This window comes from Tribolium madens, unplaced genomic scaffold (assembly GCF_015345945.1).
Source record: "Tribolium madens isolate multiple individuals breed KSU strain unplaced genomic scaffold, Tmad_KSU_1.1 Scaffold_19;HRSCAF=116;Tcas5.2_LG9, whole genome shotgun sequence".
NCBI lineage: Eukaryota > Metazoa > Arthropoda > Insecta > Coleoptera > Tenebrionidae > Tribolium > Tribolium madens.
In genome coordinates, this window is record NW_025400983.1 from 9,319,048 (window position 1) to 9,342,656 (window position 23,609).

The window sequence follows — 23,609 nt, forward strand, 5'->3', positions numbered from 1 at the left end:
AACTCAATTACTTTCGTAAAATATCAAGTATTCTTGATCAGCGTACATACTTTTAGAACACGTGGAATCCTATACTGGAGAAAGAAAAAAGTAACCGTCTAGACAGTTTGTTGCAATAAATTCAAGGCTGCATGAGAGTATGTTATTAAAAAATAGATATTTCAATCACAATATTTTTGTACTGTATTTTATGTACTTGTGAACAAGTCCTTCAATTTGAACTTTTGAATTTTTCCTGACGTTGTTTTGGGGAATTCCTCAACAATTTTTAATTTTGAAGGGATTTTAAAATGGGCTAATTTGCCTTTACAAAAACTGACAATATCTTCGAATGTGACGTTGGTTCCAGGTTTAACGCGAATGCATGCACAAACTTCCTCTCCAAGTCGTTCGTGTGGCAGACCGATAACCTGAAATTTTGTTTATTGTAGGATAAATGCTATAAAAGCAGCGACACTTGAAAACAAATTAATTAAATTTTTGTTATCTATAAAAATCTTAAGTAAATATAATAATGATAAAGTTTACAACTTACATGTGTCTCCAAAATATTTGGATGAGAATTAAGAAATTCTTCAATTTCTTTGGGAAATATATTTTCGCCGCCTCTTATTATCATTTCTTTTAATCTCCCTACGACTTTACCATAACCATCTTCTTCGAGTATGAATTGATCACTGATGAATTAGTCAAGATAGAATTGAAGACAAATATAAGAAGAAATGAGACAAACCCAGTCATTAGCCAATTATCAGATCCAATCATCTCCTTCGTTTTGGCTTCATCTTCCCAATAACCCAACATATTGCAATATGCCCGAATACACAACTCACCAGGAGTACCACAAGGTACCACAACACCATCTTTATCAACGATTTTGACTTCAACATGTTCACCCACATGACCAACAGTTGAAACAGCCTTTTCTTCATCTTCTGTAACCATGGATTGAAACACTACAGCAGTAGTTTCAGTCAAACCGTACACAGACTGTAATGCAAAAAAATATTTGGATTTATACTGTATGGTACCAGCCTGTACCTTGACTTTTTTCAAATTAAGCACTGAGAGCATTTTTTTGAACAGATGTGGTGCACAAAGGGCACCACCAGCAACTGCAATTTCTGGCGAAATATTTTCTTTGCGTATTTCTTGCTTATGGACAAGGTCCACATACATAGTGGGGGTACCGTGAATTATGGTACATCTAAATTATAATTTTAGTATCAAGAAAACAATATAAAAGTGTTAGTACTTCTCTTCCTTAATTGCATCGAGAGATTTATCTGGATTGTACCCATCTGTAGGCAGTACCATCGTGGCGCCATGGTTTAAAGCCGCCATTATTGAAATACTGGTACCGAAAGCATGGAAAAATGGTACTTGCAAGCAAATGGTGTGATGTTTTTGATTCAGTTCGTTTCTTTTGCCTATAAGGTAGCCATTGTTGACCATATTGAAGTGGGAAGTGAGAGCTGCTTTCGGTTTTCCGGTGGTACCCTATTTTTCAATGAAATCTTGAAGAAAATGTAAAACAGATACGTACCGATGTAAATTGTAAGTTACATGGGTCATCCGGACTAATATATCGTTGGTATTTTCTGATTTGTGCAATACTGTCATTGGTAGCTAAATCTAGAATTTCTCCAAAATTGTAAGCCCCTCTGAAAATAACCAATTATAAATTTTTCAAAAATTTATCACTATCTACTTTTTCTTGTTTTCACTCATAATTATCACAGTTTGTAGCGACGGGATGTTATTACTTTTTAGTTTTCCAGGGTCGGATTTTTCCAATTCTGGTGCTACTGTTGCTAAGTTTTCATAAAAATTTTGACTCTTGAACTGATCAGCACACACAATTGCTTTAATTCCAACTTTATTAATACAATATTCTATTTCCGGTGGCTGGTACGCCGGATTTAAGCCTACCTAAAGACTTCTAAATAACGAAACCATAATGGTAAATTATTGTCAAAGTACCATAATTAAACCAGCTCTCGCACAAGCCATTTTTCCGATGTACCATTCAATTAAATTTGGAGCCCATAATCCTACCCGATCATTTTTTTCTAATCCTAGTTCTTTAAACCCTGCTGCTAGTTTATCCGTCTGGTTCAGAATTTCCGAAAAAGTCAATGATTTTTTCTGGTGTCTAGAGATCAATGCTTTCCTGTCTCCAAACTTAGATACAGTTTCATCGAGAAGCGTTCCGATAGTAATATGACGTAAGGGTTCTTCACCAAGGTTATGTTTGTAGCTTAGCTTGGTTGAATAGTGACTACATTTTCTAAAACTTTGTTTACTTAAGATAAATGAAACATCTTTACAATTACTTACGATTTTTTTATTAGAGATAGTCGGGTATATTTGCTAGTAACAGTCTTCAACATTTTTACTAAATAAAATTAGATTAAAAAGTTCCGCGTTATAACTATATCAGCTGTTAGACGAGATAATAATTAAAAGATTATCACAAAACTTGCTAAACAACAAGATAAATAGCATAGTGTTTCTCGTTGATAAATACTTGTAATACTGAACTTGGCTCAAAAACTAGACGCATGTCTGACTTTCCACATGGCTTTGTGGGAGGTCTTATGTAGAATTATTTAAATTTAGATAAGTTATTTCAGACAAGACTATTCTACAAATATTATCGATTGATAATATGTTATTAATCTATAAGTAGAAAGCACAATTAATAATAGTTTTGCAGATTTAAATCATTATTGGCATTATAATAAATTGTTAAAGTTAATTCGTTTTACTTCAATGAATATGGGAAGATAAAAATAGAACAAAATTGATGTATTGGGGACAAAGTACAATAATTATTTATATTAGATTGTTATGTAAACAAAATTAATATAATATATTTTTGCTTTTATTTCCCAGCTTTTTATCTTTAATATACTTATATTTAATTATTATTCCTTTAATTGTTCAAATGATGAATGCAATTTTATGACTGATAATTACAACTAATAGTGACAAAAGGTCTTATATTTTTGAAAGAAATTGAGAATTTTTTAATTCTACATTTCACTATATCTATCTTTATATTCAATAATAACTATTGATAATGATAACTCTCCTGTTTTTAGGAGGACCACACAAAATTACATTTCTAAGTTTTATAACTAAAAACTTTAAATTTCTATTCATTACAAAATTTTTTTTAATTCAGGTTTAAAGTAAAAATGGAGGGCTTGTGCAAATATTTTTTTCTTTTTACAAATCTTTTATTTGTAAATAGCAAAATTAAAAAAATGGTAATCATATTTTTGGTGTAGTTTTTAAAGCAATTTTTAATTGCATTAATTTTGTTGGTGACTCTACTTCAATTATGATTGTACAGTTTTTTCAGAAATAAGTGCACAGGACTCGTTGAAAGCTACTATGTTTTTTCAAATGTTTTTTTTTAACTTTTTTCCAATATACATAGAATGAGTCGGTTCCAAAAATATTTTTATAATAATTGTTTAATTATTTCCAATAACAATGGCACCTAGGGTAGATAAATGTATATTTATGACAATTTTTGTGTCGAGCATGATTTTTTTTGCCGTATAATGTACTGAGTATTTAAACAATTTTATCACAACATCTAAATGATTTAGAAGAAAATGTCATTTAAAATATTGTCGCTTTCGATAATTTCTGTTACGAGCTGATTTATTTTTGGAACACTACGAATAGAGAAGACATTAAAAACGCAAGTGAAATAGTATATTAAAGCATCAAGAACGGTAGGGACATTTTTCCGATCGAAGACAATTGGAGGAGATCGGTAAGTCCTTAAAACGTTCGTGATGCTTATGACATTTTTTGCGGGATTGATTTTCTTTAGTTTTTTTTAAAATAAAATATCTAAAAAATATTCTAGAACGCCAAAGTAAACGAATAAAAAAGTTTACCTGCTATTAGTGCAAAAATGTTTTTTTTTTACAAAATTAACATTAATTATACATAATTATGCTAGAATTGGATTATGACACTTTTTTTTAGTTTTGCGTATAATATTATTGTTTATTAATTCTTTAAGTATTGGCCAAGAACAATTCTAAGGTGGTAGATAAAAAAAATAAAACAAAAATATAAACAAATATTCCGAACTTCAGCGTTTCTTCTAAAAAAAACCTAAAATACCACTATCAGTTTTGTCTTGCTTCTTTAAGTTTCTAAATGAGTGTTGTCGGTCGCAGAAGGCCGTGGTTGACCGGAACCTCCACCGGAAATAGCGTGCTGACGTTCGACACGCACTCGATATTAAAGCTTCGCCATTGGTCGAATTTTCAGCGCTGAAACTTTTCAAACAATATATTGAAAAGAGACTTTAAGTAAACAGCTAGAAGGTTATCAATAAGCTGAAAAGAGATATGAGACATTTTTCAGGCCTTGGTTGTACCAAATTTGCAAGTCTTTTTTAATTAGGTGTTTCCTGAAACGGTTTAAATTTTATTTGATTTATGTCTGTTTAAATTGTTTTTTACTTGATAAAAATAGGAGTTACATAAGTTTTCCATTTATGATTTGCATAAAATCTATAACTGAAAATGCAAGAGGATTTAAGTGCGAGCTTTGATTATAGTTGGTTTATGTAAACCTGAACTAGTTTTGTAGAGTTTGGGCAGGATTAATCTATAATGCTTGATTTAGTGTATTATTTCAGTAGGTCATTGTGTCTGCAAGCTTTTCAGCGCTGAAATGTTGAATCGCAACACCCTGCCGGGGGTTGTAGTGGGGATATCTACATTCCTATTGGCAAAGAATGGGCTAATGTTTCAGCTTTCAGTTCAGATTTCTTCAAAACCTCACTAGTTTGATAAAGAACATTAAGAAGATATAGTGGTGACTTGTAGTCAAGCGCCGATTAATCGGAAACAATAACACTATCGTGCCGTGTTAATTTAACGAAATGTTGTCTTCGGGAGACATAATTTCCAAATGTTTGCAAATAATTGTTTCATTCCTCATTAAAAAAATTAACAGAAGGAAGAAGTAGAGGTGACAGACTATTCATGAACAATTATGTTGATAGTGAATTCTTTAGTTAAGGAAATTAAAAGTTGTTTTTTTCTTTGGAAATTTTTGAAAATTATCATGATCACATAACGCTATGTCGCAGCCTGCTGGAAAAAAGGGGGGCGGGAAGGGTCCCCCCAAGGATAAGAATGATGACAACAAAGACCAAAATAACAAAGGTAAAATATATTTCCAAAAAAGTTTTATTCAAATTATTGAATAAGTTGTACGCAAAAATGTTAATTAGGTGAAAGAAATGTTCGGAGAATAGGTGTAAAGATACTAAGAAATTTCATTAATTAAAATTAAATTTTGTTTTGTTCTTTTTTTGAAACCGCTTTTGTTATGTTATCAAAAAAGCTTTTTATTACTCGTATCTTATCACTGATATTTATTAATAAATGTTTCATAAATTCTGTTTTTCTTGAAGATGTTATTTTTTTTATATTTGAAGCTTTATTTATATTTTTATTACGAGTACTTCACATGAAGCATTTTTTTAACATTTAAAAAATATTAAAATTTTAAAAATTATTTGAAAATTCTGTTTTTTTTTTAATATTTCCGACTAGATCACAATTTTGCTCTTTTCAAAAATAATTTATTAAAATATTCCTTTTATCAATCTACCTAGAAACACAATATTTGTGTGGCAAAATAATATTCATAACTATTTGAATACATTTCGATATAACTCAAATATTCAAATGTAAATTTCGAGAACGGATATATTCCACTGACCTGACACACTTTCTTATTAAATTTGCCATTTATCTAATCAAAAATTCAAAATAATATAAGGGTGCTTGAATGGCTTATTATAATTTGGCTATTTGGGTTACCAAGAACCTTTCGCTACCACATAATATCCGCAGTTGTATCTACATCTATAATGGTCTAATAAAACTATATTTGAATGAATCATGCTTTACGTGTTTGAATTTCTTTAATGATATCTTTCTGATCTAAAGCTCTAGCCTAGACTTTCTAGGAAAAAAGTGACCTTTTATAATAACTCTTGAGTACCTACACTAATCACTGATATAATATTGTGATAAATTTTGAAAAGCCTTGACTTGCTAAATAAAAATAACAACATTTTTTTTAATTTCATAATACTGTTCGGTAAATTAAGCTTTCCGACTTATCAGAGCTTAGGTATCTAAGTAAAAGTCCGATAAATGAGCTATTACGGTATCAGAGTTGACAAGAGTAACCAACAAGTGTAAGCAACACTTACCGGATTGTTATTTTTGTCACAACAAAACGTTAAATTATTTTTTTGGCAAATTTACTTGAAACAATAAGAAATAAAATACGATATATACATCCGATAAGTCTCTTGTAGTACTCATTTCGCTATTTAACCTCTCACCCGTACTATAATACAGGGTGTTTTGTAAATAGACCAAAAAAAGGAAAATGTCAACTAAATTAAGATACCAGGAACATGAAAAAAATGTTAAAAAATTCTATCTATAAAAATTTCGAAATTATGAGTTTAAATTTTCCACTTTGACTTTATTTATTTCTCTTGTAAAAATAATTCTACATGTTTTTTGCTACAGATTGTTAGAAGAGGAAACAAAGAAGCTGTATTCTGAATTGTAACTATGCTTAACGTTATTTGTAGCTTTTATTGACAAAGTTTTTGTACCTACACTGAATGATTATAAAAAAAAAGTCAAATGACAAAAAATAAATGTCAAATTTTTTTGACAGAATTTTTTCAATATTTTTTTAATGTTTCTGATACCTTTTCTTACTTACATTTTCCTTTTTTTGGTCTATTTACAAAACGTCCTGTATTTGACTTATTCGACTTATAAAATAAATTATCTACTATAATCATTAATTTATTATACATCAGTCTAAAAGTTTGATAAGAATTTTTATCTTTATGTGCGACAATTATAGTTATTTATTATACAAGGCGATAAAGAAATTGTTTATCTACGAGTGAAAACGTTAAATTTACGAGTGACGAAGTCACGAGTGGATTTTTTTCAATCTACTGCAAATAGTTGATAAAAGATAATATATAAACAGTAGATAAAAATTACTTTATTTCACTAGACGATACAAGACAACTTTATCTACTGAAATTAAAAGCACTCTTTAACATTGCGTATAAAATAAAATACATTTCTTTTAAAACTATTATATATTATAAGTATAAAATAAAATACATTTCTTTTAATAATTAATGTAATATTTTTCGAAGAAAATTTTTAGAATACTATATTTTTTTGGTAGTTCCAAACTTTTAAATAACAAACACGATTTTTTTTAGTATTAAAATTTGTCTGCTACATATTACTCGTAAAAAAATTAACGAAAACAAGTTCAGCGAAATTAGAATTTTTTTTAATGTAAACTCGTTGCAAAATACTCACTAGCTAGACAAAATACATACTAATTACATACGTACTAATTAGATGCATAATTTTTTGTTTTTACGAGTTTTTATAAAAATTTTAAGGACAATGTTTCTGTTCTGGGCATTTCTCAAGAGAAATGCTTGATTAGTTGTTTTAAAACTTTGTCGAGTCGATTTAAAGCCCATATTTTATAATCGAGTATTTTTCAATTTGATTTTAAAGAATTCGTTTTTTATGACGAGTTTTTTTATTTGTACTGCAAGGAGGTAATATTACTTATTTTTGTAAATGTCTTTTATTTTATTGTCGAAAATTGGTATACTTTCCTACAAGTAATTTTTTTACTAGCTAATAATAATTACCAAAATATGTAGTAGGGACATAAAACTTCACACATTTTGCGTTCGATTGAGAGATAAACAAAAAAAAAATGTGTTTTTGATGTTTTAAAAAAACTTTAATCTTTGGATATAAGGTTCTCAATTAAACCTTCTTAAATCAAGACCCTGTTTTAGGGTTATTTCAGATTGTGGCTGTTTCAAAGCTGTGTTTTTTAGCTGCCAAAGACAGTAAAGAGAAGGACAAAGATGAGACCACCAGCAATCCCGAAGGCGACGACACCCCCAGTTCCAAACCCCAAAGTGCCGGTGCCAATGTTCGAGATGCCGCCCAGCGAATTCTCGTTCTTTGCCAAAAGGGCGAATGGGCCCCTGTGGACCAAGTCCTCAAATCCATCGAGAAATCCATCGCTGCAGCTGGAGACGACGCCAACACCGTCCCCCTTGCTGGTGTTGCCGACCTAGTACGTCTTTCCATTTCATTTGCTTAATATTCCCATCAGCCTAAAATGCTATTGAGCAAACAACCAAAAATGCGTTTTTGTCTCCAGGCGACCGGCATGACACCTCTCATGTACGCCGTGAAAGACAACAGGACGTCCCTTCTTGATAAACTCATCGACTTGGGATCGGATGTCGGCGCTAGAAACAATGTGAGTTTGTTTACAAAATCGGCGAAAATCGTTCCGTAAATAGAACGATTTTTCCATAATCATACCATACACGCAACTGACCTAAATGCAAAAATCCTCGATAGGATTCTAATAACGTTTAATGCACTTAGGTACACGCCCTGGATCGGAATCTAATTATCGGTTTGCATGATTAACGGAGATTGATAGACACTGGTTGCGAGAAAAATTGAGCTAGAGATGAGATTATTAACAAGTTTGTGGGGTATAGGTCACCGTTTAATGATTTATTAATTCGGGGCGCGCCTTAATTCGATCATGATAGGGATTTATGGATGCTAAAAATATAACAGTGCATTTAGCCCTACAAATATCACACACCACTGTAATTTTGATGTTGGGTTTGCGATTTATTATCGCCATTTTTCTTAATTTAAAAACGTTGATTCTGATTAGCATTTGGAATTTTCTTTTAAGTTAGAAGCGATTCGAAATAATTACAAATACAGACTTTTTAAAGAAACTTAAATAAACTAAATATTATTATTATTATTATTTGAATTCTTAATAAGGGTTCATTAATTAAAATAACTTGTACATCTTATCAGCTTCTGATAAGTATCCTAACAATGGATACTTACATGTGTCAAGTCTAAAATGTGGCACCAAAGGTGCAACTTTTGTGGGTTACACAAAATTAATTTACTTGGTAGAATGGACAGTCATTGTTAATTTATTTTTTAAGTCAATAGTCAATAAATATATCAAATACTTTACAAAATGGAGCAGTTTGCAAGCTGCTGTCTTCCAATGCCCCTATAAATAAACAACATTAAAGTACGAGTAGATTCATAAACTTACTAAATATTTTACACAACGTTTGACAACATAAAATTATTTTTTTCTCTAAACAAGTTAGGGGACATGTGTAAATATTTAATAAGTTTGTTCAATAGTATCAGAGCTAGATGAGAAAAACTGCCTTTATATTGGTTGGTTTTTCTTTCTACCCCGACTTTTATTTGGTTATACACTAAACATTTAATCTCTCGCTTATGACTTTCATCATAGAGGAAATATATAATATTTCATCTATGCTTTCATATAAAGTGTAAAGATTAATGAAATTTCTTAATAAATTTGTTTGAAAGAAAATAAATTTCCTCGATTATTTTTTTCCAGCATAATGTTTTCTCATATGTCAATAAAATATTTGTAGCTTGTAGCTACAAGCTTGTAGCTGAAAATGTGTTTTTCACAAGCTTGTAGCTTGTAGCTGTGAAAAACACATTTTCAGAATCTCACCGTAAACATTTTGTTTGTAAAATATTTGTACATTTTACATTTTTATTTTGAAATCATCTTCATTTTAACACAGTTCTTTTTGGACTCACATAACTATGAAATTTAGCAAATTCTAAAACGGCAAAGTTTTTGAAATCCAAAAAAAAATTTCGTGCGCGAGATGATTAGCAAAAAGGAAGCAGGTATTTAAAGAATGATTGAAAATCAATTTTGTTGTATTCTGTGATCGCTGGTAAAATTTAAACGTCCATTAAAAATCAAAAATTTGATGATTCTGTTGAGTGTCATGGTTATCCCTTAAATTTTAACAGGTATGATTAATATTTTTATCTAAAATTCAATTTTAATGTTTTTAAAATTCCAAATTTTCTTGTTGGTTTTAGTTTAGAACAATTGAATTAAAAAAATGAAGTTGTTCTATAATATTTGGAAGCCAAATTTTTGGTATCGATTCGTGCAAGAAAATCCAAATTAACCTTGAATATGTAAAACCTTAAAGTTCTAAAAATAAATATTACAATGAAAAACCATAATGAATTAATTAACACACAAATGAACTTATTTCCATTTACATACACACTTACATTCGATGTTATTTGCCATTATTCTTTTTTGTGATAACATTATTCTCTTATTTTAATGTGTTCCATTTTATTCATTTTTTGAGAGGGTGGCATGAACCATTTTTCAAAATTCATAACGCATACTTACAAACATGGTATTATTATGCTAATTACAAACACAAAGAAAACGATGATTTTTTTAAATTTAGTAGAAATTAAACGATCATGCGGATTAAAATGCGGACTGCAGCTACAATTTAGCATCAATAAGTTAATTTTTCGAGGCACCACCTGTTTTCATTGCGGTTAACATTCTCTCACGTATCGGGAAAAATCTGTTTTGTTCAGAGTGGTGGTGACAGGAGATCAATTAACAATTAATATTCATGTAAGACTAAGTCATGATTATCGAAGAAGCATGCAAGTCTAACGCGTGCTGGCAAATCTAGGACACTGCGTCACGCAATCTCAGCTTTAGGGACCTACAAAGATTTCTTTTTACCGCAAAATTTTGATTTTTCTATTCTGCAGTTATTAACGTCAGATTCTATATAATTTTATTCTAATTTCAACACGAATCTAGAAAAAGGTCACAAGAACCAATTTCCTTATTAGCGGCAGAAAATTTCTTAATGAAAAATCGGATCATGTCGAGTCATTATAAAGTTGACAAACAATGCTAGATCGATATTTTAGGGTAGGTTTGGTGTAATTAATTAAATTTTCAACAATCAGAGTTTTGACAAAAAGCGTTTTACCAAATTAAATAAACAAGAGATTTGTTACGATGGTGGGCAAATATATCAAAGTCACACCCACACCTTGGTTAATCCTTGATTTAATTTTTATAAGGTTGCTCTTAATGCGCGATTTTTTTAATTCCAGGACAATTACAATGTCCTTCATATATCAGCGATGTTTTCACGAGAGGACGTGGTCAAGTTATTACTGACCAAAAGAGGAGTCGATCCATATTCAACTGGTGGCGTAAGTAATTAATTACGAGGATTCAAAACCCAATTATCACGTCGTCGAGTCAACTCGACGATTTCAATTTAAACCCTTCTAAATGATTTCCTCGGCTTTTGCATGTTAACAAAGTTTAAACATTGTAATAAAACTAAAGTCTTAATATTTAACTTTGAAAGTGATTTGTTGTGAGTCTCCATGCCAACAAATAGTTCTTCAACTCTCAAGTGTTAAAATATTTCTTTAAAACATTTGTAGAGTCGCAATCAAACTGCTGTACATCTGGTGGCGTCGCGACAAACAGGAACGGCAACGGCAATCCTGCGAGCCTTGCTGCAAGCTGCGGGAAAAGACATCAGATTAAAACCGGATGGGGTGAGTCGGTTTTGATGCCTAAAATCAATATGTATAATTAGTTGACATTTTATTTATACTTTTTCGTCGAGTCAGATCCTGACTAAAATTCCGACGCTCCCTCCAATGGATTCGCGTGTCGAAATTCCAGCACCTGGTACAAGATGGCTTTCGAGACCCCCTAAAAAATAACACAAAATACGAATGGATCGGGATTATAGATTTTATTGACATTTATATTGCCCGCATTTTGTTATTCCGTGCTGCATTTGGTGCACTTGCCTATTAATCTTATGTTATTTTTTATTGTATGTAAAAATAAAAATTATTTTATTTTGATTTTTTTTTCGTGTTTTATTTTTGAAGTTTTCGCGGTGAAACGAAATGATTGCTCAATTTGATGTCTGGAAAATTGCAAGCTCGTGTGAACATGGCAATTTGAGTTGATCTACGATATGTTTCACTTGTGGTTACATTTGTCTGCTGAAAGAGCAATGATCGAATTAAATCTGATTTCAGTGTTCTCGTGACTGGCACTAACATTGCATTAGATTTAAATTCCAACGTAAAGGAAAGTTTCTATGTATTTAATTGTGTACTACGTTTCATTTTTTGGATGCACGAAAATCAATACTAATTGTATTTTTTACCATCGTAGATCTGAGTATTGTTTTTGAACATTTTCTTCTTATTGTTTAACCACTTAAGTTAGATTTTGTCTACAATTTAATTTTTTTAAGTACTAGTTTAAAAAACTGAGTTTTTTATTAGATTTGTGCTTTTGTTTTTTTGATTTAATGCTTATCACAAATTTGGAAACTTATTTCTGTATGTCTTAGAATTGTTTTGTTTCTTTTCTTTAGTATATTACAATATTTTTGTTGCTGTAAGCAGTAATTTTAGCCTCTCCAGACTGCTATTCAATTATTGAAATATTTTTTTTATAATGGTTTCTGATATGCTTTGCTTAACAAGAACAACAAAACTTAATCATGGAAAACTGCATAAAATTGACTTGAAGAGTTATTTCTAATCAGGATTTTACGTTTCATTGTGTTTAGGAAACAAATGTATAAAAATCTGTAGCGACCTGTTGCAAAATTAAGTTAGTATTAATTATTAGGTACTGTTCAAATTAGAAAATTTGACAAATTAATTGACTTTAATAAAAAAAACTAATCACAGCTTTGACACTTTTTTTGGGATAAATATAACAATTAAGTGGATTCATTTTTACTTAATAATATAGTGATTAGAATATGTAATGATCTCAAAAACTTAAAAAATTATTATTTAAAACGAAAAAAACATACTTACCTATGTTGTAAATACTGCAAGAAAACTATGTATAGTTTTTACTAGAATGAGGTTTACTTTTTAAAGTTTGTAAATATGTAAAAACTATTGAATAAATTAATATTAGACTAACTATGAATTAATTTAAGAAAAATTATCAATAGTAATGCTTGCCAAATTGTCGATAAATTACAATCAATTTGGCATGCACGAGGGATATTTTGCAGACTATTTCCCAAAAATTTTTTTACAAAAACAATTTTATTATGAGAAATTAAAAGAAAAATATGTCAAAACAGTTATTTTTGTTACAAGTACCTAAAATACAGTTTTTGCGGACGAATCGTTGCTGTTTCTGGACGAGGCAAAGCCGAGTTTGGAATAGCAGATGAGTCCACAAAAACGTGTTACAAACTTACGTTACAAACAACATTTTTTTTGTTAAAGCTCCCAAAACACGAATTTACACATCTTATTAATTAAAAAAAATCGCCACTATAGTGACCAATTTAATTTTTTAGTTCGGAAAAACTGTTTTTGGGAACTGAGTACTTAAAATAACCATTTTGCGTACTATTTTATTGAGTCCGGAAAAGACTCATTTTAGGGACCCGAATGAGTCCCTAAAACAGCTGTTTTCGGGAGCGTATACAAAAAACATTTTAGGTACGTGTTACAAACAACATTTTTTGTTAAAGTTCCCAAAAAACCAATTCACACCTCTAATTAATTAAAAAAATATTGCCACCATAGTACCAAAATGACTTTTTCGTCCGGAAAAACTGTTACCTGAGTAGCTACAATAACTATTTTATTCTTCGACACTGTCAAAATTTAGGGTTTTTCTCCCGTGTAAGGAAGTTTTGACAACTGTTTGGCATTTCTCAATACGAAACGTCAGATTATTTTTAACAGATTTAAAGCAAGTTTAAGCCTTTTTGAGTCTAATTCGAAGAATAAAATGTTGTATTCAACTCGTTTGAGTGTAAATCGGTATTCCACCTCGTGGATGATAAACCACTCGGTGAGATAATCCGTCCGATTTACGCTCAAACTCGTCGAATAAATAACTATTACGTACTATTTTATTGAGTCCGGAAAAGACCCATTTTAGGGACTTAAACGAGTCCCTAAAACAGCTATTTTCGGGAGCGTATACAAAAAAAAATGTGTCAATAAAATTTTTGAGATTTATCCAATCGGATTCGCGGTGATTTAGCACACAGGCAGCTTATCGATAATTTGCACACGTGCTGAATTATAGTGTAATTCAATCTGATTGGATGAATCCTGAATCTGAAAATTTGAAAGATTTGATTAGCTTATTTATGTTTTGTGAGGGAAATAGTCACAAAAAGTAAGTACATAATTAGACTAAGGCAATTCTTAAAAAAAATTAACTTGAATAAGAGAAAGGTTATCCAACATTTCATTTATTTAAATTAAACTAAATCCTACTTCTATCAATGAGTCACTTTTCACGAAGCTTTCTGTATGGAAAAGTGGAGCTTTTTGGCTTTAAATTTTTCAGTAGGGTTTAGTTGTATTACAGACTTTTTCAAATGTTTGCGACGTATTTCACCCTAAAAAAATGCAGTTGCGACTTTGCCAGTGTGGCAATAGAAAAGTTCCAAGGTATATTTCCAAAATTTTTCTAGCGGGGCAAAATCCCTCTCCTCCTGGCCGTAGAGGCCGGCAACCAGTCAATGTGCAGAGAACTGCTAAGCGCCCAAACGGCCGAGCAATTGAAAGCAGCCGCCGCCAATGGAGACACCGCTCTCCATTTGGCCGTACGCCGAAAGGATATCGACATGGTCCGAATTCTGGTGGACTATGGCACCAGCGTAGACATCCGCAATGGCGAAGGCCAAACCCCCCTTCACATAGCAGCAGCTGAAGGAGATGAAGCTCTAGTGAAATACTTCTACGGCGTTCGTGCTTCAGCCAGCGTCACCGACAACCAAGACCGGACTCCCATGCATTTGGCCGCCGAAAACGGCCACGCCAACATAATCGAACTCCTCGCCGATAAATTCAAAGCTAGCATTTTTGAAAGGACAAAGGATGGCTCGACTCTTATGCATATCGCGTCTCTTAACGGTCATGCAGATTGCGCTGCTATGCTATTCAAAAAGGGTGTCTACCTTCATATGCCAAACAAGGTAGAGCTATTTTATGCAAACTCTTTGTTATGGTAATTCCATCAGATAAGTGGACTTTGTTTTGTAGGACGGGGCTAGAAGTATTCATACTGCTGCAAGGTATGGCCATGTTGGTATAATCAATACACTTCTCCAAAAAGGCGAAAAGGTTGATGTGACAACTAATGTGAGTCAAGCACGAAATTTTCTTTTCTTTTGCTATTAAGGATAATTCTAGGAAAATTACACAGCACTTCATATAGCTGTTGAATCGGCCAAACCAGCAGTGGTAGAAACACTGCTGGGTTATGGAGCGGATGTCCATGTCAGAGGTGAGTGATTGATTGCAATAAAATAATTCGTGATTACTTTTCCACGAATCCACAGGAGGGAAATTAAAAGAAACAGCTCTACACATAGCAGCACGAGTTAAAGATGGTGATCGATGCGCCTTAATGCTTCTAAAATCAGGCGCTGGTCCAAATCTGACAACACATGATGGCCAAACTCCAGTTCACGTTGCGGCCCAATATGGCAACTTACAAACTCTTCTACTTCTTCTCGAAGATGGGGGCGACCCCCAATTCAAGAATAAAGCTGGAGAAACAGCTTTACATTTAGCAAGCAGGGGTTGCAGACCCGACGTTGTCCAACACTTAATCAACTATTTGAAAGAACACAAAGGAGATGAAGTTGCCGCAAGTTACATCAACGAAATTAGCGAGCATGACGAAAGTGCTTTACATTACGTCTCAGCTGTGAAAAAGGAGGACGTTGAAGTCGAGTTTGCTGATAAGGAAGTAGTCAAACTATTATTAGAAAATGGTGCCGATGTAAAACTACAAACGAAACAACATGAAACGGCTTTTCACTACGTTGCCAAGGCTGGTAATAACGATGTTTTGATGGAAATGATTGCTCATATGTCTCCAAATGAAGTTCAAAAGGCTCTAAATAAACAAAATTTGACCGGATGGACACCACTTCTGATAGCGTCCCATAAAGGTCATCAAGAAATGGTCAATAATCTTTTAACAAACCATGCCAGAGTCGATGTCTTTGATAATGAAGGCCGTTCAGCACTACATTTAGCAGCAGAGCATGGGTACCTCCAAGTCTGTGATTTCCTCCTTTCGAACAAAGCTTTTATCAATTCCAAATCGAGAAACGGCAGGACTGCTCTCCACTTAGCTGCTATGAATGGTTACATCCATTTGGTCAAATTTTTGATCAAAGACCATAACGCGGTTATCGATATCCTCACACTGAAAAAACAAACTCCTCTTCACTTAGCAGCAGCAGCCGGTCAGATTGAAGTCTGCCGCCTGTTACTAGAACTCGGGGCTGATATAGATGCCACAGATGAGCAAGGCCAAAAGCCCATTCATGCCGCATGTCAAAACAACTTTTCCGAAGTCGCTAAATTATTTCTACAACAGCACCCAAGTCTTGTCATGGCTACCACCAAAAATGGTAACACATGTGCTCACATTGCTGCCGCCCAAGGGAGCGTAACCGTGATTGAAGAACTCATGAAATTCGACCGACAAGGAGTCATATCTGCGAGAAACAAACTAACAGATGCAACTCCTCTTCAGATTGCTGCCGAAGGTGGTCATGCGGAAGTCGTCAAAGCATTAGTCCGTTCTGGAGCTTCAGTGACCGATGAAAATAAGGAAGGATTTACAGCTGTGCATTTGGCCGCTCAAAATGGACACGGACAAGTGTTGGAAGTGTTGCGGTCTTCAAACACGTTGAGAGTCACTAGTAAAAAATTAGGGGTCACTCCGCTACACGTGGCGGCTTATTTTGGTCAAGCTGATACAGTAAGAGAGTTGCTGACCCATGTTCCTGGGACCGTCAAGTCGGAACCACCCAATGGCGCGTCTCTAGTGCCAGCACTGGGCAATGAGTCAGGAATGACGCCCTTACATTTGGCTTCTTTCTCCGGGAATGAAAATGTCGTCAGGTTATTATTGAATAGCGCGGGGGTGCAAGTGGACGCCGCCACACACGAAAATGTAAGTTATTTCGAGAGGTGAAATCATCGATGACTAGTTAGAATACATGCTAGAAAAACATTAGTAATTTTCTCATTTAGGGCTACAACCCTATGCACTTGGCTTGCTTTGGGGGCCACGTGACCGTTGTGGGTCTCCTCCTCAGCCGTTCGGCCGAATTGTTGCAAAGTCACGACAAGCACGGTAAAACCGGCCTTCACATTGCCGCCACCCATGGCCATTATCAGATGGTGGAGGTGTTGTTAGGTGAGCAAAATTTCTAAATATCGAAGGCCAGTTTGCGTGTCTAAGGTTTTGTACCACTGACACGCATCTAAATCTAGAACTTTCCGAAAAGTTAGGCATTAAGTTTAAGGTCACGCGTTAAGATTGAGATAAGAGTTACGACATTGATACTTCCAGGTCAAGGTGCGGAGATCAACGCACCTGATAAGAACGGCTGGACGCCTTTACATTGCGCGTCCAGAGCTGGATGTTTTGATGTTGTTAAGTTGTTGACGGAGTCTGGGGCTTCGCCCAAATCGGAAACTAATCTCGGAGCTGTTCCGATTTGGTTTGCGGCTTCGGAGGGCCATCACGATGTTTTGGAGTATTTGATGACCAAAGAACATGACACTTATGCTCTCATGGAAGACCGGCGGTTTGTCTACAACTTGATGGTGTGCTCCAAAAACCACAACAATAAACCGATCGAAGAGTTTATCCTAGTTTCACCCGCACCTGTTGATACAGCCGCTAAGTTATCAAACATTCTAATCGTCTTATCAGGGAAAGAAAAAGAAAGAGCGAAAGACTTAATCTCTGCTGGAAAATTCTGTGAAGCTATGGCCACCGAACTGTTGGCCCTAGCAGCAGGGGCTGATTCCGCTGGTAAAATCCTGACGGCAACTGACCGACGAAACGTTGAATTCCTCGATGTTTTGATCGAAAACGAACAAAAAGAAGTCATCGCACATACAGTAGTCCAGCGTTACCTCCAGGTAAAGAATAGGTGTTTGCTGCGTTCCATCGGAAATGTGCAAAATTTGACCAAACTTTCCTTTCCAGGAACTCTGGAGAGGTGCCCTCAACTGGGCGGCGTGGCGTACGCTCCTTCTTTTTGTGTTGTTCATAATTTGTCCTCCGGTTTGGATCGCCTTTACTCTTCCCTTAGGCCACAAATATTACAAAGTGCCGATTATAAAATTTATGTCATATCTCACATCCCACATTTACTTGATGTTATTTTTGTTGATTGTGGGTATAACACCACCGTACGCGGTCGTGAGGAAAAACTTGCTGCCATATTCGTACGAATGGATACTTTTAGTTTGGCTCAGTGGACTCCTTTTGTTTGAATTGACAAATCCGAGTGATAAATCGGGTTTAGGTTGGATTAAAGTTTCTGTTTTGTTGTTTAGTATTTTTGGGGTTGGGGTGCATTTGATGGGGATTTTGTTTATTGACCGAAACTATTGGCCCACGTTGATGTATTGTAGGAATCAGTTGTTTGCTTTATCGTTTGTGTTAGCTTGCGTGCAAATTCTGGACTTTTTATCATTTCACCATCTGTTTGGGCCTTGGGCTATTATCATAGGTAATTTAATGAAGGACTTGGCGAGGTTCTTGGCTGTGTTGGCGATTTTTGTGTTTGGATTCTCGATGCAGTTTGTCGCTTTGAATCAACCGTTCAAGAATGGAGAGCTCAATCCGCGCCGAGGGAAATATTTCGTTGACGGTGAGTTGCAATTTTTTTTTACTTATTAAAGTGATTTTGCAATTGTATATAATGTATATAGTGTTTATATAGAACAGGAATCGTTGGTGGAGGAGGCGGAATGGATTGAGCCTATTCCGGAGGAAAGCCCTGTTGGGAGGGCATCTCTGCGTAAAAAGCGTCCTCCGCCTAGTAAGTCCCTGTGGGGTTTGCGTGTAGCGACTTGTCCTTTGTCACTTTCGATGTGTATTGTTCTTTTCCCAGGTGTATAGTTCTAGTAGTCCTTTTAGGTGTCCTGCCGTCTGTCGGACGTTCGCTTTGTTAGACGTATGTCTCAATGTGTGTGAGCGTCTTGTGCTCTTGTTCGAGAAGGATTTTTTTCAAATCAACAATTTTGAGAAAGATCCTTTGTGTCTTCGTCAGCTTTTCGTCCCGGTTCTGATTTTTGTGGGCGTACCAATTGACTAGTTGATGTTCCCAGTGGTAATGAACCCGCTACTAGCGTTCGAGCTGTTGTTTTTCGCCGTTTTCGGCATGACAACCTACGATGAGTTGACTGCAAAGGATAGGTCCGATCCAAAACGTTTGCTGCGACCGACTTGGACGGACAACCTCTTCAAGGTGGTTTTTGGGATCTACATGTTGGTGTCCGTCGTCGTATTGATAAATCTTCTAATTGCCATGATGTCTGATACATACCAGCGCATTCAGGTAATCATTCGTTGTATGTTTTATGATTCCAGTCCAAAAGAACCCAATCCGAGCTTTCGAGTTGCTGTTTTTCGCGGTATTCGGCCAAACCAATACCGACGCCTTGAAAATCGACACCTATAACCCGACCACAAAAAATAATAACCAACCCACGTGGACTGAGGTCCTCTTTAAGATTGTGTTCGGCGTTTACATGCTCGTCTCTGTCGTTGTGCTGATTAATCTGCTCATTGCTATGATGACGGATACCTATCAGCGTATCCAGGTAAAGCCAAGGTAGCCCAATTTATGTAGCACCAGAACACGCTGCTTGTTCTTCGCGAAAACCAGTTCTCTTGGACTGGATCATAGTAGACACACGCAGGACAGACTGAAGCTTGGTAGTACCAACCCCCGATTCATTGTTGTATCCAAAGTCATCATAGCCTCATTAACGCACAATCACTACATGAAAGTACTGTTTGAGCTTTTGGTGTCTACGAAGTCGGGCCCGGTGTGTGCTTTATGTATGTCCCAAAGTCGATGTAAAAAGATAGATTAGATAGTTGTGCTTTGTTGTGTCGTCTTTTTGCTTGTAACGTGTTACAAGTGTAGATTGAAAGTAATTAAATAAATAAAACTTTAAAACCGATTTTCGATAAACATAAACAAATAAATGGTTAAAACTGTACTTTTAATAATATCTGAATGTAAAAATTCACCCTAGATGTTGGTTATTGTAATTTCAAAATTTTGCCATTTTGAGAAGCACTAACACAATTTTTGAATGTTTTTGCTTGGTATTTTTTAATAGAAATTAAAAAATCTGCATAAAGCAGCAAAATTTATAGATATAGTATTCCAAAGCAATCAATTTTTATTTCTTTAACCAAATGTAAGTGAATGCAATGGGAGCCCTGTCTTGATTCGATAATTTAGACTGTACCTAGTAGTGTCATTTTGAGCAGTTTTCCTTTTCTTAAAAAACTGTTTGAGTTGAATTAAAAATTCTTTATGGTAAAGAGTGCTATTATCATATACTCAACCGTTTACTTAATTAAGAAACTATTTTTGAAATTTTAATCAAGACTTTAACACTGTTATTGACAAGTAGATTATTCGTGTGAAAATAAATAACAATATTCACAATAGTTCGACATGACAGGATATATTAATTAATCTTAATAAATCAAAATAAAACTTATTTCAAAAGGTTTAGTGCTTCAATAAAAAGTATAGGAATTAAATGCAGGGCACTATTGCTCCTTGTATATTGCTTTATAATATATTTTTTAATTATTTTATACAAAACTGCTCAAAATTTGACTGTCCAAATTAAGATAAAAGTTTTTGTATAAAAAAATACTCAAAAACTTCAAGGGTTGCCAAATTCGCTTACATTTGGTTTTTCACGTTAAGATTATATTGACGTGATATGTGAGACTAGAAAACATGGTCATGTAATCAAATCACGACCCCAGAGCAGTCTCCTTTACTTATGTTATTTTTAATTATGTAGTATTATTTTTTATTATTATATTTAATTATTTTAATTCTTATTGTATGTTAGAACATAGAGAATGAATTTTGAGAAATAAAACAATTATTTTTTAAGAGGCCAGGACTGGAAAAATAAAGCTTTCGCAAGGGTTGAAGGCAAAAAAGTCAGTTCCCTAATGAAAAAAAATGATATTTTTTTTACAATTGAGAAGCGACTTAGTTACCTTCAATCCTTCCAATTTAACTTAATTGCTCCTTTGAGAAAATGGTTCAAATTCATCGTTTTTTACTTTAGGTAACTTTAATTCATTATCTTTGGAAAAAATATTAAAGTGGAATTTAAATGTAAGCAGGTACTTAATAAAACTAACATTTACAATTACATACAGAGTGATTCTTAAATAGACCGAGAAAATTTTATCCTTGTTAGTATCAAATGAAAACATGCTGGAAAAAATATTTAAAAAATTCTTTGTTTAAACGTTCTTCAAATAAAATTTATTAAAGTTATTTTCGAAGTAAAGCGTACGCCACTGATGTGTTAGCGCAGGTAGTGGAAACCATGGTATTAACGTACAACTTGATCATTGCAACAATTCATAAACGCCGTAAGTGGCACGGATCAAGGGGGTTTTGCTCCTAAAGGGTATAAACGTAAAAAGGGTACATTTTGTCACCATTTATCCTTAGGAAGCTGTGATAAAATTTTGTCGGTCTATTTAAGAATCACCCTGTATATGTACAAGGTTACGATAAAATAACACACAAAATTCTTAAAACCCAGTTTGAAAAAAAAAACAATTCTGCGGCTTTTAACATGAATTGAGAAAAAATACGTCAAAAATTCATTCATTAACATTTTCTTTATTTTTGAAAAAACAAGATGGGGTGACGAATTACCACTTTTCACAGAATGTCTATTTAAGAGTCTATTTAAGAATACCTAAATGATTTTAATGTCAAATACAAATAAAATTTTATTTAATGCAATTTATTTCTCATTAATTGGAATACTACATCATTTATGTGATAAATTCTCGAATTTCTGGTGTAGATTTTTTAATTTATTGTTATCAGTTTTGGACAACATACGCCTTTTCATAAAAAGATTGAAATAAGTGGTTCGAAATCATCATAAAAATAAATCCGGCAAAAATAGAAATGAAAAATTTTTAGTTTCATCTTATCGCTTTATGGATTTGGTGTATTTGTCCCAAAGGAATTTTGTAGAAGTTGTTAGCACGATTTTTGTGTTTTGAGTGTGAACTGCATCTTGATTTTGTTTGAAAAGTATCAAATTTGTAAACAACTGTATTCAAATTTTAAAATTCAGACCATTACTGATAATAAAAATATAGATTTTTTTTCTGATAGCTATACGCATTTAAAATCTTAAACCTCCCCCTTTTTAAAGTAGAAGATAAATGAAGTGGCGTGCCTGCATAAGTCCCATCCCGAAATGGTAGCGATTATCGACTAACAATAGATTTCGTAAAAATTTCAGTCAGTCATGGTCAAAAACTTTAATTCGCATCTAGATTTTTTCATTTTTCAAGCATTTTGTTTTTATTTTGACCAGGCGCAATCCGATATTGAATGGAAATTCGGACTGAGTAAACTCATTCGATCCATGCATCGAACCACAACTGCACCAAGTCCCATCAACTTAATAACAACGTGGTTGTTTTACTTGGTCAACATTTGCAAGAAGAGAGGTAAGAATTCATTTATTTCAAGTAGACTTGTAATTTTTCAGAAAAACAAATAAATCAGTTAAAGCCAGAAAGCGTCAAAGTTTGGTCCATCTCATGGGAAGCTTCCAACGCCCTCAACAACTAAGTCCTAGATCCAAAGCAGGTGCCAAATGGTTGTCGAAGGTGAAAAAAGGAAGTCAAGTAGCTCCGAAGGAATCCGTTGCTCTTTCAGTTGCCCACCTCAGTCCCTTAGGGTCACAATTAAGCTTCACGGCTCATACTACAAGAATCGAACATGTAACAGATTGGGAGGCCATCGCTAAAAAATATAGGGCCCTGATGGGTGAAGTTGATGAAGTGAAAGAACAAAATGCTGATGAAGAAAATGAAAGTGATGAAGATGCAGTGCAAGCTTCCAATAGTGTACAACCAGTGACATAAAATGACCAAAATTATCCACTTAGAGTAATAGAAAGGAAATTGTTGGTAATTTTATTAAAAATGTAGGATTTTTATACTCCATCATTTCGTAATGCTTGTAGTAGGAATAATAGCAGAAAAATAGAAGTAATCAAGTTATTTGTATCCAAAATGATTAGATATTTAAGTAGAGATTGTTTAGTGTATGCCGTAATAATAATGTAGCTATTTATTTTTTAAATAAATTCGTAAATAAAATTGACTTATTTTATTTAATCCGAATTTTTTATATACTTCATCCACAAGAGAAAAAAGTTAAATTAACTTTATCCACACAAACTCTAATGGTATGTATTAGAGAACAAATAAAAATAAATGAAAAATTTAGGTAGTATTGTTGCACAGTTGCGGAGGCGTCAATGTAGGCAAGACAATATAAGTGTGGCTGCATTTTTTCCATTTCCAAAATGTGTTTTATAAGTAAAATTAATAATAATTATAGGTATGTTTTCTAGAATTTTGAAGATTTAGTTAGTAGGTACTACATTTTCATATTTACTTTTTCATGTTTGTGTAACTCA

General features: G+C 33.6%; 2 protein-coding genes across 7 annotated transcripts; one reads left to right on the forward strand and one right to left on the reverse strand.

Moving 5' to 3' along the window:
• Positions 1 to 128: 128 nt before the first annotated feature.
• Positions 129 to 2,546, reverse strand: LOC123013677 (medium-chain acyl-CoA ligase ACSF2, mitochondrial). Of its 3 annotated transcripts, none has more exons than XM_044412387.1 (9): positions 2,341 to 2,546; positions 1,984 to 2,290; positions 1,712 to 1,932; positions 1,547 to 1,664; positions 1,256 to 1,500; positions 1,042 to 1,207; positions 734 to 990; positions 536 to 677; positions 129 to 410 (listed from the first exon to the last, which is right to left on the reverse strand). In XM_044412387.1, exons 1-9 carry the CDS (start codon positions 2,391 to 2,393, stop codon positions 189 to 191), a joined length of 1,731 nt encoding a protein of 576 aa, XP_044268322.1. In that variant the 5' UTR covers positions 2,394 to 2,546; the 3' UTR covers positions 129 to 188. The 3 variants fall into 3 exon arrangements, with proteins under 3 accessions (XP_044268322.1, XP_044268314.1, XP_044268331.1); XM_044412379.1 differs by having other exon boundaries at positions 1,984 to 2,296; XM_044412396.1 differs by lacking the exon at positions 2,341 to 2,546 and having other exon boundaries at positions 1,712 to 1,928; positions 1,984 to 2,178.
• Positions 2,547 to 4,844: 2,298 nt separating this feature from the next.
• Positions 4,845 to 23,280, forward strand: LOC123014273 (serine/threonine-protein phosphatase 6 regulatory ankyrin repeat subunit A). 4 transcript variants are annotated; one of them, XM_044413304.1, is made up of 16 exons: positions 4,845 to 5,207; positions 7,967 to 8,211; positions 8,299 to 8,400; positions 11,133 to 11,234; positions 11,475 to 11,591; positions 14,525 to 15,028; positions 15,096 to 15,194; positions 15,246 to 15,339; positions 15,395 to 17,028; positions 17,109 to 17,274; positions 17,431 to 18,008; positions 18,076 to 18,745; positions 18,818 to 18,916; positions 19,206 to 19,435; positions 22,494 to 22,629; positions 22,688 to 23,280. In XM_044413304.1, exons 1-16 carry the CDS (start codon positions 5,123 to 5,125, stop codon positions 23,047 to 23,049), a joined length of 5,223 nt encoding a protein of 1,740 aa, XP_044269239.1. In that variant the 5' UTR covers positions 4,845 to 5,122; the 3' UTR covers positions 23,050 to 23,280. The 4 variants fall into 4 exon arrangements, with proteins under 4 accessions (XP_044269239.1, XP_044269256.1, XP_044269248.1 ...); XM_044413321.1 differs by lacking the exon at positions 18,818 to 18,916; XM_044413313.1 differs by lacking the exons at positions 18,818 to 18,916; positions 19,206 to 19,435 and adding an exon at positions 19,468 to 19,700.
• Positions 23,281 to 23,609: the final 329 nt, after the last annotated feature.